Genomic DNA, 17,542 nt, shown 5'->3' with positions numbered 1-17,542 from the left:
ACCAAGTTTATGGACAGTAGAATGTGGGAGACGAGCCTGGAGGGTGTTGGTTTAGTCAAGTCTAGAGGTAATGAAGGCATGAGTGAGGGTTTCAGCAGCAGATGAACTAAGATGGGGCAAACTCAGACAATGTTATAGAGATGGAAATAGGCATTAAATATGAGGTCAGAAGCTCCTCTCGGGGTCAGATGTGACACTTAAGTTGCGAACAGACTGGTTGAATCTCATACTGTTGCCAGGAAGTGGGATGGAATATGTAGCTAGGGAACAGAGTTTGGAGCAGGGACCAAAAACAATGACTTCAGTCTTCCCAATATTTAATTAGAGGAAATTTCTGCTCACCCAGTGCTTTTTTTTATTCTTTCATGGGATGTGAGCATCGCTGGCAAGGCCAGCAATTGGTGCCCATCCCTAATTGCCCTTGAGATAGATGTCAGATAAGCAGCCTGATAATTTAGCAACAGTGGAGGAATTCAGAGAGGTGGTGGTGAGGTACAGCTGAGTGTCATTAGCATACATGTGAAAACAAACGCTGTGCTTTCTGATCTTGTCACCGAGAGGCAGCATGTAAATGTGAACTAGGAGGGGGCCAAGGATAGATCCTTGGGGATGCCAGAGGTAACAGTGTGGGAACTGGAAGAGAAGCCAATGCAACTAATACTCTGGCTACAAATAGATAGATAAGAATGGAACCAGGTGAGGGCAGTGCCACCCAGCTGGACGACAGTGGAAAGGCGTTGGAGAAGGATGGTGTGGACAACCATGTCAAAGACTACAGGCAGGTCGAGAAGGATGATAAGGGAAAGTTTGCCTTTGTCACAGTCACATCGAATGTCATTTCTGACTTTGATAAGAGCTATTTTGGTACCATGGCAGGGGCAGAAACCTGATTGAAGGGATTCAAATAAGCAGTTGCAGAAAGATGGGAATGGATTTGGGAGGCAACATGTTCAAGGACTTTGGAGAGGAAATGGAGTTTGGATTTGGGATGGTACTGCCATCTGGAAAAGCAAATATGTAGCTCTGAAAGGTCTATGACAGTTTTTGTTTGTTCTTTACAACCCGGGAATGAGCTGGTTTATAAAAGGCTTGTAAAAATATGGATGGTCATTCATGGGATTTAGGGGAACAAAGCTGTATTCAGGCTGACACTGCTGGACCTACACTACTCATTTGTAAATGCTATTCTCCTTTCCCAATGCACCTAGCCCTGCCACAGAAGAGTGTTAACTAAGCACTGTCAGAAAAGTGTAGAACCAATAGTCTATTTATGGGGGCAAGACTTGTTTGATACAAGGTCCCTGGTACTCAACTGACCAACAGACTATTGCGCCATCTGACAGAAGGAAAAGGATGAACTGCCAATAAATCTATCCTGTTTCACAAAGCACTATCTCTGCCTAGAGACAGACAGCAGGACTTTAAAATGGAATTCAATCCAAGCGGTCCCACCTATTTATATGAAGATGTTAAATAATGAAAGAGTGCATCAGACATCAGCTCCCCACAGTGAGTTCTTGCTCTCAGCCACACAGTTGGGAGGAATTGACAGCAGGAAGAAATGCTAAGTATACAGGAATTGTATCTATTTTTGTATCACAGGACTACTAGCAACAGAACTATGTTGTTTAATGAGAGGTGATCAAGTCATTAAGAGATTTATGTGGAATTATGATTTCCCAATAGGAAGAAGAAATCAAAACACTTCTTGCCTGCACATAGCCGTCTCTGGACAAGTGTCACACTTGTTACTGCTTTTTTATTTAAGTCCACATTTATTTGAACCTATTAGTACTTGGTTTGGAGAAGTAAAGAAAGGAAATAATAGAAAAAGTGCTGTAATTACTCACTTCTGCATCAAGGATTTCCTAATGACAAGCTCGTCATCCAAGTCAGCTTCATTAGCCATGAAAAGTAGATGTTTGCACGTGTCATCAACTCCGACAAAGTCCCTTTGTTCAGCTGCACACATCAACCAAAAAATAAAAAAAACTTGGTCATTTCTGTCATGTCAATCAAGACTGCTGGGTGATAGCGACTTTGGAAAAGGTTCAGAGGGCTACAAGAATGTTTCCCAGCTTAAACAAACTTTGTTACTCAGATAGGCTTAAAAATCTGGGTACATTCACATAGAAATGTATAAGCTTCAGGATGATCTGATAGAGGTTTAAAATAGTTAAAAGACTAGATTGTGTTCCTAGCGATAGATTATTTAATATCACAGATTAGGCAAGTCCAGAGGTCATGCGCATAAGTTTTGCAAAAGTAGGGCTAGATGTTAGGCAGTTCTTTTCTCAGGGGGTAGTAGACCAATGGAATGAATTTTCTGCTAATATGGTGAGTGTTGACTCTCTACATAATATGAGGTAATATAAAAGCATGGCCAATGTAGGCTTCTAGACTAGTTTCAATCAACTAATCAGGCCACAGAGGAATTTTCAAGATTATTTTCTCCCATAATTGCCCTTAGGTTTTTAAGTATTTTTCTGCCTCTGTCAGGAGATTGCATGACTTCTGGTGGATAGGCAGTGTCCTGTTTAGGTAGCACGATTGTGTGGGACAGGCTTGATGGATCAAGATGCCCTTTTCCAACCCATTATTTATGTATGTTCCTGAAATAAGAACAAATTAATACATTCCTCAACTGATATAAAAGATGATTTTTGCACAAATACTAATGTGTACTATAAAACAATTGGTTAGCAGATTAGGAACAGATATTTTATGTTCAAATTTCCCGCTACGCTGACATCATGTCAAGTGTGGGCAGTACTCCCTAGTCATATCACTAAGGGAATTGAACCTCAATAAGACATTTCAGAGTAGGATAAGGGAGAACTCAAGAGGCAGTAGTAAAAGTAAACATCTCTTATAATTTTAGAAATAGAACACATATGGAACATATAAGCAGTAATCTTGAGAGGCTCAGCTTGCAGTATGGAGCTGCAATAGCATAGACTAATATAGGGTTATAACAGTTTGGAACAGGCCTTCCTTTTAAGACACAGATGAGGAGGAATTTCTTCTCTCAGAGGGTCGTTAATCTTTGGAATTCTCTTCCCCAAAGAGCAGTTGAGGCTGGGTCATTGAATATATTCAAGGCTGAATTAGACAGATTTTTGATCGACAAGGGAGTCAACGGTTATGGGGGCAGGCTGGAAAGTGGAGTTAAGGCCACAATCAGATCAGCCATGAGCTTATTAAATGGTGGAGCAGGCCCAAGGGACTGAATGGCCTTCTTCTTCTCCTAGTTCTTATGTTCTTAAAGACCAAGAGCCAGCCTTATTACTTTAAAAATGAAGGAACAACGCAATCGACTTGACTGCAGTAGAATTCAGATTGGATTCAGTAGAAGACAGTGGAACAACTTTAAAGGTACAATGCTGAGCATTTGGATAAATGTATAACTAAAACCAGCAAACCCAGACAAAATAGGTGTGGTCCTAAATCAGGGTTGTCCAACCTTTTTGCATGGGGGAGGCCACATTACAATTTTTGTCTTACATAGGGGGCTGGTGAAATAATTTCAGAAAGATCAAGGCATTAAAGATTTATCTTACTATTAATCAAAACAACAAATGTACATTTTTGTGAAGAAGCTTTAAATGAGAAGACTAATTTGACTTATTTTCTCTTCACTATGTTGGACACTGATTTATTGAGATAACTGGCATTTTTCTGCTTGCCAAAGTAGTCAATATTTGCCCGCACACTTGTAGTGATTCAGAGCATTCAGGATAGACGTCCATCTGTCAGGAGTGATCTTGATCATTCTCTCTCCCTCTGTCGTCCTGGCCCTCTGTCTCCCCCTTTTCTCTCTCTGTCCCTCTCTCTCTCTCTGGCGGTCCCACCCTCTCACTTGCACTCTGGCTGTCCCCCCCTCGCTCTCTCCCGCTGTTGACCCCTCCTGCTGTCCCCCCACCTCTCTCTCTCCCCCCTCCCGCTGTCCCCCCCACCTCTCTCTCTCCCCCCTCCCGCTGTCCCCCCACCTCTCTCTCCCCCAACTCCCGCTGTCCCCCCACCTCTCTCTCCCCCAACTCCCGCTGTCCCCCCACCTCTCTCTCCCCCACCTCCCGCTGTCCCCCCACCTCTCTCTCCCCCACCTCCCGCTGTCCCCCCACCTCTCTCTCCCCCACCTCCCGCTGTCCCCCCACCTCTCTCTCCCCCACCTCCCGCTGTCCCCCCACCTCTCTCTCCCCCCCCTCCCGCTGTCCCCCCACCTCTCTCTCCCCCCCCTCCCGCTGTCCCCCCACCTCTCTCTCCCCCCCCTCCCGCTGTCCCCCCACCTCTCTCTCCCCCCCCCGCTGTCCCCCCACAAATCTATCAAATCTCCCCACAAACTGCAATGAGAACAGCCCCAGCTTCTCCAACCTAACCTTGTAACTAAAATCCCTCATCCCTAGAACCATTCTGGTAAATCTCCTCAGCACCCGTTCAAGGACCCTCACATCCTTCCTAAAGTGTGGCGACCAGAACTGGATGCAATACTAACCAAAGCTTTATAAAGGTTCAGAATAACATCCTTAATTTTTTACGCAATACCTTTATTTATGAAACCCAAGATTCCATATGCTTTGCTAACCTATCAACCTCTATCAATATGCCCAGCTACCTTCAAATATCTATGCACATGCAGCCCCAGGTCCCTCTGTCCCTGCATACTCTTTAGAACTGCACCAGTCTATATTGCTTCTCCATATCCCTTCTGCCAAAATGCATCACCTCACATTTCTCTGTATTAAACTTCATTTGCCACTTGGCTGCCCTTTCTGCTAGCCTATATTCTGATGCAGTCGATTGGTATCATCCTCACTGTTTGTCACTCCTCCAGGTTTGGCATCATCGATAAATTTTCAAATTTTACTCTGTATTCAGATATCTAAGTCATTTATATATATCTTAAAAAAAAGTGGTCCTAGCACTGACCCTTGGGGAAGACCGCTATCTAACATCCTCCAGTCTAAAAAATAACCATTTACCACAGCTCATTGTTTTCTGTCCTTAAGCCAACTTTTTTAATCCAAGTGGCACTGACCCTCCTATTCCATGAACTTCAATTTTGTTAACCAACCTTTTATGTGGTACTTTGTCAAACATTTTTAAAAATCTATATAGACAACATACATTGCATTCCCTTCATCAACCTTCTGTTACCTCACCAAAAAATTCAATTAGATTAGTCAAGCCTGATCTTAGAATAAAGCTTAAAAAAAAAAATCAAACATAGTTATATTTTTGATTTTGGTGCAGGCTGGGACTGCAGTCCTGCTATGGTCATAAAGCTCATAAAATCCAATACAGTTCACTGAACTAACCTATAGATTTGGGGTTTCTCTTCTGATCTTCACAGCTTTCTAATGAAGAGCTAGGAGCAGCAAACTGCTTTTGGATCAGATATGGAATCAACTCACCCCAAATTGACATGAAAGACTTGTTTCAAAATGCTGCAGTCCAAGTTGTGTAAGCACACCCATAGTGATGTTAGGGAGGGAGCTCCAGGATTTTGACCCAGCAACAGAAGGAAAGGCGATACATTTCCAAGTCAGGATACTGTGTGACTTGCAGGTGATGGTGTTTGCACGCATCTGCTGCCCTTGTTCTTCTAGGTGGAGTTAGGATACAGGCAACAGAGTTTAGGAACGAGCTCAAGGTTACAGAGGGTGCAAGGTGGGAGGTCAGCCAGGAGAGTATTGGAATAGTCAAGTTTAGAGATAACAAAGGTGTGGATGAAGGTGATCGGAGAAGAAGTAAAGCTATAATATATGCAAACTGGCTCAAACAGAAGATCAGCACCAGACAGTAAACTTTCAGTAAACATCCTGAAGAAGCAAAGGCAAAAATAACATGCCCTCTTCAAACAAGTTATTCCAGACAAAATGAATTACTTCACTACTCAGCCCTACTCAGAACAAGACACAAAAACAATAAATCCTCAGATACATAGTACTTATCCCAGAGAGCTAAAGGAGGCTATGGGGATATGTGAGGCATTGGCAATCTTTATGAAGGAATCACTCGACACAGGGAAGTACCAATAGAGTGCAACATGGTGACCATAGTCAAGATGGGCAAAGGCAAGTCCCAGGCAATAATTGGTGCACTGCTCCTACTTCAATTGTGTCATTGAGCAGAACAATGGCAGCTTATGTCTAATATAGACAAATGTAAAGTATTGAACATTGAAAGGAAAAATGGGTAACACACATACTGCACAAATGGTGTTGAAATAACTAAGCATGAAGTTGAATAAGACCTGGGAGTCTCAGCTGGCTCAGCATTCAGAATGTCCAATCAATACAGCGAAGCAATCAACAAGGCCAATGTTGAACTATACAGCCGAAACAATGGAACTGAAATCTTGAAAGTTATGATAAAATTGTACAGTGCTCTGGTTAGACCACAGCTTGATAACTGTATCCAGTTCTCGTCACCTAAACAGAAGAAGACACTCAAACACTAGGGTCAGTGCAGAGAAAATTTACATGGTTGAAACCCAGTCTTATAGGCTTCAGTTAAGTTAAAAGTCTGGAGAAACTTGGCTTTGCAGCCTTGAAAGGATACGTCTGAAAGGTCAGCATACAGTATAGAAGATTGCAACAGCATTGAAAAAGTAAATTTGGAAATTACTTTAAATTAACTGACAGTAGAACAAGAAACACAGGCTCAAGCCAGTAAAAGGTATCAGGCATTTCTTTACACAAAGAGCAATTGGCTCCCAGAAGTAAAAGAAAAAAACCCTGAAATCATTTATGAACCAATTGGGGGTGCTGTAATGCAGGTCTTTAACATCTCTGCATGGAGAAATGGAGATGAGCCAAATGGCCTACCTCATCCATAATTAAGTGTCAGTCTTGGCTCGGTGATAACACTCTCACCTCAGTCTGTAGGTCTTCATTTCAATTTCCATGCCATAGACGTAGCACATAATCTAGGATGCCACTTCTGTGCAGTAGAGGGACTGTTGCACTGGTGGTGATGGTGATGTCTTTTGGATGAGATGTTAAACCGAGGCCCCATTTATCCTCAGATGGATGTGAAAGACCCTACAGCGCTACTTAAAGAGCAGGAGTTCTTCCAGTTTCCAGGTCAGCATTTATCCCACAAAATAACACCAAAAGAGATTATCTGGTCAATTATTGGACCTCTCTGTGCGCAAATTGTCTGCTGCATTTGACTACAATACAGTAGTGACTATGCTTCGAAAGTGCTTCATTAACTGCAAAGCAGTTGTGAGGTTGCGAAAGACATGAAATAGGAAGTTCTTTCTTTTTACTGTTTGCCTGGAGAAAGCATCTTGAGCTATATAAAAGCAGGTGCCAGTAATGAGGAAACAATCAGGTGATCAATTAAGAGTAATCACATTGAAACATGCTGACACCATGGCTCGGATATAAATTTACGACAGTCCGTTGATCTCAATATGCTAAACAAGCCTGTTCACAACATTATTGCATGTTACTCTCAATTCATCAGCTCAAATTGAGAGGCCTGTAACCACTAGTACTTCACACCAGTCTAAGATAGTCAAAAAATTCTCCTCTAACACAGCTCATATTGAAGGACATTATTTATAATTGTACTGCTAGGTGATTTTCCACACTGTTGTGGGTACAAAATTTTCATAGACGTACCATTATACTCAATAAAAATTATAGTGACAACACTGATATTTTTATTTATTTATTTATACAGCACTGAAACAGGCTCTTTGGCCTACCGCGTCTGTGCCGACCAACAACCACCCATTTATACTAATCCTACATTAATCCCATATTTCCTACCACATCCCCACCATTCTCCTACCACCTACCTACACTATTACAATGGCCAATTTACCTATCAACCTGCAAGTCTTTGGCTGTGGGAGGAAACCGGAGCACCCGGCGGAAACCCACGCGGTCACAGGGAGAACTTGCAAACTCCGCACAGGCAGTACCCAGAACTGAACCCGGGTCGCTGGAGCTGTGAGGCTGCGGTGCTAACCACTGCGCCACCCACAAAGCATATTCCACATGCTTTACTGGACTATGCTGACATGCACAGTACATTAAAATATTGACAGTAGGATGACATTCTGCTTAACTGGAGTGCTGCGAGACAGGGTGCTCAACTCGGAAATTTGGTACAGTAAGGGATAAGGTGCTGTTCTGGTCTTTTAGAGAACAAGCAGTAATCTGAGAGGGGAAGCAGGAGACAGTGAGACCTGAGAGCTGAAGCCCAGAGGCATTAATTAGGTGATTGCTTGGTGAGTTAAGGTGGGGCAGTAGTTTAAACTGGTACTGGGGAGATAGAAGTACTGTATTAAATTTGTAGCTTAACTAGTTAAACTACTTAATATAACTACAAATTATCAGTGATATTTACAGACCTGAAACCTAATTAAACAGAACACAAGAGATGGAAGTGCAGATGACGATTTGAACACTGTGATACATCAGGGAGGGGGAAAAGTTACCTGGACACTTTGTTCCAGAAGGCAGTCACAACCCCTTAGACTAGGTACCTCAGATTTGGTCCGTTCTCAGGGACAGGAGGGTGTGACTACAAATGAGGTAGGTATGGGGATCCAGAAAGGAGCAATGGAGGAGCCTCAGTCCTTGCACTAGTCCAACAGGTTCGAGGTTCTTGCACCTTGTGTGGACGAGAGCAAACCCACCACAACACCGTGGTGCAGGGGGCCATTCAAGTGGGGGAGTAAAAAGGACTGCAGGAGTAGTAGTGGGCGGTATAGTTAGAGGGATAGATACTGTTCTCTGCAACCAAGAGCGAGAGTCCCGAAGGTTGTGTTGCTTGCTTGGTGCCAGGGTTAGGACATCTCCGCGAGGCTGGAAAGAAGCTTGGAGTGGGAGGGGAAGGATCCAGTTGTCGTGGTCCATGTGGGTACCAACGACATAGGTAGGACTAAGAGGCTCTGCTGAGGGAGTATGAGCAGCTAGGGGCTAAATTAAAAAGCAGAACCACAAAGGTAATAATCTCTGGATTACTACTTGAGCCACAAGCAAATTGGCATAGGGTAAATAAGAACAGAGAGTTGAATGCGTGGCTCAAAGATTAGCGTGGGAGAAATGGATTTCGATTCAAAGGGCACTGGCACCAGTACTGGGGAAAGAGGGAGCTGTACCGTTGGGATGGCCTTCACCTGAATCAACCTGGGACCAGTGTCCTGACAAATCATATACCTAGGGCTGTAGAGAGGGCTTTAAACCAAATAGCTGGGGGGGGGGGTTCAGGTGAGGGGAAATGTAGGAAATTAACGAGAAAGGACAAGACAATAATGCAGGGTAGTGATACGGGTAATGTTAACCAGAGTGTGACAAGAGGAGACAGAGCACACAAACATAAGAATGCACCAGCAAGTAAGGTCAGAGTAGGGAAAAATGGTAAAAAAACAGAATTAAAGGATTTTTATCTGAATGCATGCAGCATTTGTAACAAGGTGGATGAGTTGAGAGCACAAATAGAAATAAATGGGTATGGTATGATAGCCATTACAGAAATGTGGTTGCAAGATGACCAAGGCTGGGAATTAAATATTCAAGGGTATTTGATATTTCGGAAGGATAGGAAGAAAGGAAAAGGAGGTGGGAGAGCACTGCTAATAAAGGATGAGATCAGTACAGTAGGAAGAAATGATCTTGGCTCAGAAGATCAAGATGTAGAATCAGTTTGGGTGGAGATAAGAAATAGCAAAGGAAAGAAGTCACTGGTGGGAATAGTTTATAGGCCCCTTAACAGTAGCTACACTGTAGGACAGAATATAAATCAAGAAATAATGGGGGCCTGTAGGAAAGGTATTGCAATAATCGTGGGCAATTTTAATCTTCATATAGATTGGACTAATCAAATTGGCAAAGGTAGCCTGGAGGATGAGTTCATAGACTGCATAAAGGACAGTTTCTTAGAATAATACATTCTGGAACCAACTTGGGAACAGGCTATTTTATAATGGCAAAATGAGACAGGATTAATAAATGACCTCATAGGAATGGATTCTCGAGGCATGAGTGATCAGAACATGAAAGAATTTCACGTTAAGTTTGAGGATGAGAAGTTTGGGTCTGAAACTAGAGTCAAACTTAAATAAAGGCAATTACAAGGGTATGAAGACAGAGTTGGCTAAAGTGGACTGGGAAAATAAGTTAAATGGTAAGGCAGTAGAGAAGCAGTGGCAGACCTTTAAAGAGATATTTCATACCTCAAAGATATATTCCATTGAGAAAGAAAGACTCTGAGAAGGATATGCAAATGGCTAACTCTGGAAGTTAAGGATGGTATCAGATTGAAATAACAGGCATACAATGCTGCAAAGACCAGTGGTAGTCTAGAAGATTGGGAACGTCTTAGAAATCAGCAGAATACGACTAAAAAAAAAAAATCGAGGGAGAAATTAGAGCGGGAAAACAAACTAGCAAGAAATATAAAAACAGTTAAAGCTTTTACAAACATATAAAAAGGATGTGAGTAGTTAAAGTAAGTGTTGGTCCCTTAGAGGATGAGACTGGGGAATCAATAATGGGAAACAAGAAAATGGCAGAGACTTTGAACAAGTATTTTGAATCTATCTTCACAGTGAAGATACAAAAAGCATCCCAAGAATAGTGGAAAAATCAAGGAGCAAAAGGGAGGGAGGAACTTAAAACAATCACTATCACTCGAGAAAAAGTACTCGGAAAACTAATGGGACTAAAGGCTGACAAGGTCTCCTGGACCTGATGGTCTGCATCCTCGGGTTTTAAAAGAAGTGGCTACAGAGATAATAGATGCACTGGTTGCAATTTTCCAAAATTCCCTACATTCTGGAAAGGTCCCAGCAGATTAGAAACCCACAAATGTAACACCTCTATTCAAGAAGCTGGGGGGGGGGGGGTGGGGTGCATGACAGAGAGCAGGAAACTATCGGTCAGTTAGCCTAACATCTGTCATTGGGAAAATGTTAGAATCATTATTAAGGAAGTAGTGGCAGGACGTTTAGAAAAGCATAATGCAGTCAGGCAGAGTCAACATGGTTTTATGAAAGGGAAATCACGTTTAACAAATTTATTAGAGTTCTCCGAGAATGCAACAAGCAGGGCGGATATAGGGTATTTGGATTTCCAAAAGGCATTTGAAAAGTTGCCACATAAAAGGTTACTGCACAAGATAAGAGCTCATGGTGTTGGGGGTAATACATTAGCATGGATAGAAGATTGGCTAACTAACAGGAAACACAAAGTCAGGATAAATGGGGCATTTTCAGGTTGGCAAACTGTAACTCGTGGAGTGCCACAGGGATCAGTGCTGGGGCCTCAAATATTTACAATTATTTATATTAATGACCTGGATGAGTGCACTGTAGCCCCATTTGCAGACGATACAAAGATAGGTAGGAAAGCAAGTTGTGAGGGGGACATTAGCAGTCCTGCAAAGAGATATAAATAGGTGAAGTGAGTGGGCAAAAATCTGGCAGATGGAGTATAATGTGGGAAAATGTGAGGTTGTCCACTTTGGCAGAAAGGGAAAAGCAGAATATTATGCAGTACAGAAGAATCTGGGTATCTTTGTAAATGAATCACAAATGGTTAGCATGCAGGTACAGCAAGTGATTAAGGCAACAAATGGAATCTTGGCATTTATGCAAAGGGGATGGAGTATAAAAGCAGGGAAGTCTTGCTACCAACTGTACAGGGCATTGGTGAGACCGTACCTAGAGTACTGCGTACAGTTTTGGTCTTCTTACTTAAGGAGGGATATGCTTGCATTTGAAGCAGTTCAGAGACAGTTCACAAGGCTGACCCCTGGGATGAAGAGGTTGTCTTCTGAAGAAAGATTGAGCAGGTTTGACCTATACTCATTGGAATTTAGAAGAATGAGAGGTGATCTTATTGAAATACAAGATTCTGAGGGGGCTTTACAGGGTAGTTGCTGAGAGGATGTTTCCCCTCGTGGGGGAATCTGGAACTAGGGGGCACAGTTTCAAAATAAGGGGTCTCCTTTTTAAGATGGAGATGAGGAATTCTTCCTCTTAGCGGGTTGTTAATCTTTGGAATTCTCTTCCCCAGAGAGCAGGAGGCTGGGTCAATGAATATACTCAAGACTGAGTTAGACAGATTTTTGATCTAAAGGGAGTCAAGAGTTAGGGAGACAGGCAGGAAAGTGGAGTTAAGGCCATGATCAGATCAGCCATGGTCTTATTGAATAGCAGAGTGGGTTCAAGGGGCCAAATGGCTTACTCCTGCTCCTATTTCTTATCTTCTTCTGTAACATATCCTTCATTGCAATTTAATTGTTTTTGAGCCTACCTGGCTCTCTAACTAAAAATATACATTATACAGGCTCTCCGCAACACACACTATAATCTCTGATGTAGTCTATAGACCAGTGCCCCTCTTTAATCTCCATGAAACATGCGCTGGAGCCCGTGGTACCAGCAGCAATGGGCCAAAATTTGCTGCGCAGCACGCAAGACCTTGTTCCTGCCAAGTATAGCCCATCCCAATTTTGGAAGCTGGACAGGAAACAGGTGGGAGCCTACTTACGATATGTAAATCAGGACACTATACTGTACACAGGACTCTTGTCCTGTGCAATTTTGGTGTTCCACTGGCTGGAGTGTTGAGCAGTCCATAAATAGACTGGTGCTGGCAGATGGAGTATAATGTGGGAAAATGTGAAGTCGTTTACTTTGGCAGGAAGAATAAAAAAGCAGAGTGTTACTTAAACGGAGAATGACTACAGAATTCCAAGGTGTAGAGGGATCTAGGTGTTTGTAGTGCATGAATCACAAAAGGTTAGTATGCAGGTACAGCAAGTAATAAAGAAGGCTAATGGAATGTTATCCTTTATTGCAAGAGGAATTGAAAATAAAAGTAAGGATGTTATGCATCAGTTATTCAGGGCATTGGTGAGACCACATCTCGAGTACTGTGTGCAGTTTTGGTCTCCTTATTTAAAGGAAAGATGTAGATGCGTCTGAGGCAGTTCAGAGGTGGTTTACTAGATTGATACCTGGAATGAGCGGCTTGCCTTAGGAGGAAAGGTTGGACAGACTGGGCTTGTTTTCATTGGAGTTTAGAAGAGTGAGCGGAGACTTGATTGAAGTATAAGATCCTGAATGGACTTGACAAGGTGGATGTGGAAAGGACCCTTATGGCTGAGTCCAGAACAAGGGGACATTGTTTTAAAATAAGGGGCCGCCCTTTTAGGACAGAGATGAGGGGAATTTTTTTCTCTGAAGGTTGAGAGACTTTGGAATTCTTTGCCTCAGAAGGTGGTGGGGTAGGGGTGATTGACTATTTTTAAAGCTGAGGTAGTTAGATTCTTGTTAGGCAAGGAAATCAAAGGTTCAAGAAAGGGAATAGGGATAACCCTGCGAATTACAGACCAGTCAGTCTTACGTCGATGGTGGGCAAATTATTGGAGAGGATTCTGAGAGACAGGATTTAAGATTATTTGGAAAAGCATAGTTTGATTAGAGATGGTCAGCATGGCTTTGTGAGGGGCAGGTCATGCCTCACAAGCCTTATTGAATTCTTAGAGGATGTGACAAAACACATTGATGAAGGAAGAGCAGTGGATATGGTGTATATGGATTTTCGCAAGGCGTTTGATAAGGTTCCCCCATGGTAGGCTCATTCAGAAAGTAAGGAGGCATGGGGTACAGGGAAATTTGGCTGTCTGGATACAGAATTGGCTGGCCCATAGAAGACAATGTGGTAGTAGATGGAAAGTATTCAGCCTGGAGCTCGGTGACCAGTGGTGTTCTGCAGGGATCTGTTCTGGGACCTCTGCTCTTTGTGATTTTTATCGATGACTTGGATGAGGAAGTGGAAGGCTGGGTTAGTAAGTTTGCCGATGACACAAAGGTTGCTGGAGTTGTGGATAGTGTGGAGGGCTGTTGTAGGTTGCAACGGGACATTGGCAGGATGCAGAGCTGGGCTGCGAAGTGGCAGATGGAGTTCAACCTGGAAAAGTGTGAAGTGATTCATTTTGGAGGTCAAATTTGAATGCAGAATACAGGCTTAAAGACAGGATTCTTGGCAGTGTGGAGGAACAGAGGGACCTTGGGGTCCATGTCCATAGATCCCTCAAAGTTGCCACCCAAGTTGATAGGGTTGTTAAGAAGGCGTTTGGAGTGTTGGCTTTCATTAACAGGGGGATTGAGTTTAAGAGCCGCGAGGTTATGCTGCAGCTCTATAAAGCCCTGGTTAGACCACACTTGGAATATTGTGTTCAGTTCTGGTCACCTCATTATAGGAAGGATGTGGAAGCTTTAGAGAGGGTGCAGAGGAGATTTACCAGGATGCTGCCTGGACTGGAGGGCATGGCTTATGAAGAAAGGTTGAGGGAGCTAGGGCTTTTCTCATTGGAGCGAAGAAGGATGAGAGGTGACTTGATAGAGGTGTACAAGATGATGAGAGGCATAGATAGAGTGGATAGCCAGAGACTTTTTCCCAGGGCGGAAAGGGCTATCACCAGGGGGCATAATTTTAAGGTGATTGGAGGAAGGTTTAAGGGAGATGTCAGAGGTAGGTTCTTTACACAGAGAGTGGTGGGTGCGTGGAATGCACTGCCAGCGGTGGTAGTAGAAGCAGATACATTAGGGACATTTAAGCGACTCTTGGATAGGTACATGGATGATAGTAGAATGAAGGGTATGTAGGTAGTTTGATCTTGGAGTAGGTTAAAGGATCGGCACAACATCGTGGGCCGAAGGGCCTGTACTGTGCTGTACTGTTCTATGTTATCGGGGGTAGATGGGAGTGTGAAATTCGAGACACAAACATATCAGCCTTGAGCTTATTGAATGGCGGAGCAGCCTCGAGAGGCTGAATGGCCTACTCTGCTCCTAATTCTGTTATGATCTGTAGTTTTTTTTTGGGAAGAATGCGGTGCGCCTTTAAGGTTGGAAAAGGAGCTGTACTGCTGTAAGAACCAGCAAACCTCAGGAGTTAGAGAAAGTGTACTTTGGTTGCCGTTGGGTACAACCATACGGAGAGGGAACCAACCAGCTTCAAAGAATGCATCCTGGTTACCCGGCAACAGCCAGAGACCAAGGACCTGATATACAATGTTGCAATAAACTTTTGAACTGGCTTTTTAGTTGAAACAGTCTGTTCTAACTGAGAAAGCAGACAGACAGCTGTGTTAGCACCTGAAAAGGAGAAACTGACCATTTAAACTGAAGGACGAGAATTTAGTCTGTTTGTTTATTATTCTCTCTCAAAATTCTAAAAAGTCAAGCCAAAACAGAGATCTCTGATAATTTAAACTGAAGGAAGGGAAGTTAAACTGTGACAATCTTTTATCCCTCAAACATTTTAAAGCCAAACTGATCCATTAAAAAAAGTGTTTGCATGTTGTTAATTATTGAAATTCATCGCTGGAGCAAGAGCAACTATTTCAACTTTTGAATTAGACTATGGACTGTTCTTCTGTTGAACATTTTTCTTCCCCATTGGACGGCTGTGGGGACTTCAAGCAACGTTGGACTGTTCCACAGCCAACAGGAGTGTAAATCTGCAAGGATTCTAATTTTTTCTATTTTAAATGTTGTTTATATCTTAGTAGTGTTTAAGAATTTAGTTTTTCTAATTAAGCAGTTAATTTGTTGATTTCAAGACACCTGGTTTGGTTAGCCTCATTCGGGGTTAATAGATGGTACAATTTGGCTGGGTCTTTCTTTAATTTGGAAAGTTTAAAATGCTAAATTAGGCGATCTGTGGAGAGACGGGATTGAATTAACAATGTGTTTCTCCCACCACAATCAGAATCGTATATTTTGATTGGGGGCTTTGATTTGAGCGGTTAGTTGCAACAATTCATATGTTCACCAGCCCCCAGCACTGCCACACTTTTTAATTTCTCACTTCTGGCTCAGTTCTGCAGAGGAGTCAGAAGATACCCACCCATCCAATAGATCTGTGAGCTGACTAACAGTGCTCATTCAGTGCTGGCAGCTCACTTAAATTATTCTAATGAGGCCAAACAATGTAAATTGGTTGCGTCTTGCACTGAATACAATAGGCAGATGGTTGGCTTGCAAATGTATGCCTTTTGCCCAATGAAAGTGGACAGACGAAAATTTGTTTCGAATTTCTTCTGACTGACAAACCATATAACTGAGGGTAGATTTTCAAGTTGCCACCCCAATGTAAAACTGGTGTTACAGATCAGCCACCCATTATACAGACTGACAGACTTTCATTTCCATTAATTTCAATGGCCATTGGATGGTTTGCATAATCCACACCAGTTCTGCACCTGATGGCAAACTGAAAATTTAGCCCATTTTTTCCATAAGTATAAAACACCACTCTCTACAACACCTATGGTGCAACACTGATGAGGCTTCCATAAGGAGTTTGTGCACTACTATTGGTCTATCTGGTCTTATTTCCAAGGATCAATTGCTTATTTGTTTTTCTCCTGGGAAACCATTACCTGCTTTATTTTTTCCTTTTTGGCCTGGTACAGGTTCAGTAAAGTCATGCGCCTTACACATCAGCATCGACACTGTGGCATCATGTGCACGGAACAGGTCTACCACCTCGTGCAGAGCTGCATCAGTGATGAGGTCACAACTGACCACCAAAACATCTGTCTGTGAAAAGAAAAACAACTTTTCAATTTTTAATACAATTCAATTTTCAACACAACATGCAAATTTTGCCTAGAATATGGCTCTTGTAGGAATGGAAAGGAGGAAGGTATGAATTAATAAAAAGGACAGAAAAGAAATGTAGTTATGTAGTTACTTTCAAATCAGAAAGCAACAAAGGAAGATGCTTGTTGGAGGCCAATCATCTCAGCTGCAGGAGTTCCTCAGGGTAGAGTCCTAGGCCCAATCATCTTCATCTGTTTCATCAAGGACCTTCCCTCCATCATAAGGTCAGAAGTGGGGATGTTCGCTGACTGTACGATATTCAGTACCATTCACAACTGCTCAGATACTGAAGCAGTCCATGTATATATTCAGCAAGACCTGGACAACATTCAGGCTTGGGCTGGTAAGCGGCACATAACATTTGTACCACATAAATGCCAGGCAATGACCATCTCAAACAAGAGAAAATCTAACCATCTCCCCTTGACATTCAACAGCACTACCATTGCTGAATCCCCCACTATAAACATCCTTGGTGGGGGGCAGGGTTACCTTTGACCAGAAACTGAACTGGAGCAGCGACATAAATACTATGGCTACTAGAGCAGGTCAGAGGCTGGGAATTCTGTGGCAGGTAACCCCCCTCCTGACTCCCAAAAGCCTGTCCACATCTACAAGGCACAACTCAGGAGTGTAATGGAATACTCTCCACGTGCCTGGATGAGTGTGGCTCCAACACTCAGGAGGTTCAACACCATCCAGGACAAGGCAGCCCACTTGATCAGCACCCCATCCATCACCGTAAACATTTACTGACTCCACCACTGATGCACAGTGGCAGCAGTGTGTACCATATACAAGATGCACTGCAGCAACTCACCATCCCTCCTTTGGCAGCACCTTCCAAACCCGTGATCTGTTCCACGTAGAAGGACAAGGGCAGCAGACACATGGGAACAC

General features: G+C 42.9%; 1 protein-coding gene across 3 annotated transcripts in view; it reads right to left on the bottom strand.

The window, feature by feature from the left end:
• eif2b3 (eukaryotic translation initiation factor 2B, subunit 3 gamma) overlaps window positions 1-17,542 on the bottom strand; it is a 167,601-nt gene that overhangs the window by 95,705 nt on the left and 54,354 nt on the right. For all 3 annotated transcript variants that reach the window (XM_068036980.1, XM_068036981.1, XM_068036982.1), the window contains 2 exons: window positions 16,420-16,579; window positions 1,851-1,962 (listed from right to left, as the gene is read on the bottom strand). In XM_068036980.1, coding sequence (XP_067893081.1) covers window positions 1,851-1,962; window positions 16,420-16,579 — 272 coding nt within the window. The remainder of the gene's footprint in view (window positions 1-1,850; window positions 1,963-16,419; window positions 16,580-17,542) is intronic.

The sequence above is a fragment of the Heterodontus francisci genome, chromosome 8, assembly GCF_036365525.1.
Source record: "Heterodontus francisci isolate sHetFra1 chromosome 8, sHetFra1.hap1, whole genome shotgun sequence".
NCBI lineage: Eukaryota > Metazoa > Chordata > Chondrichthyes > Heterodontiformes > Heterodontidae > Heterodontus > Heterodontus francisci.
This window is presented reverse-complemented; position numbering and strand designations above follow the sequence as displayed.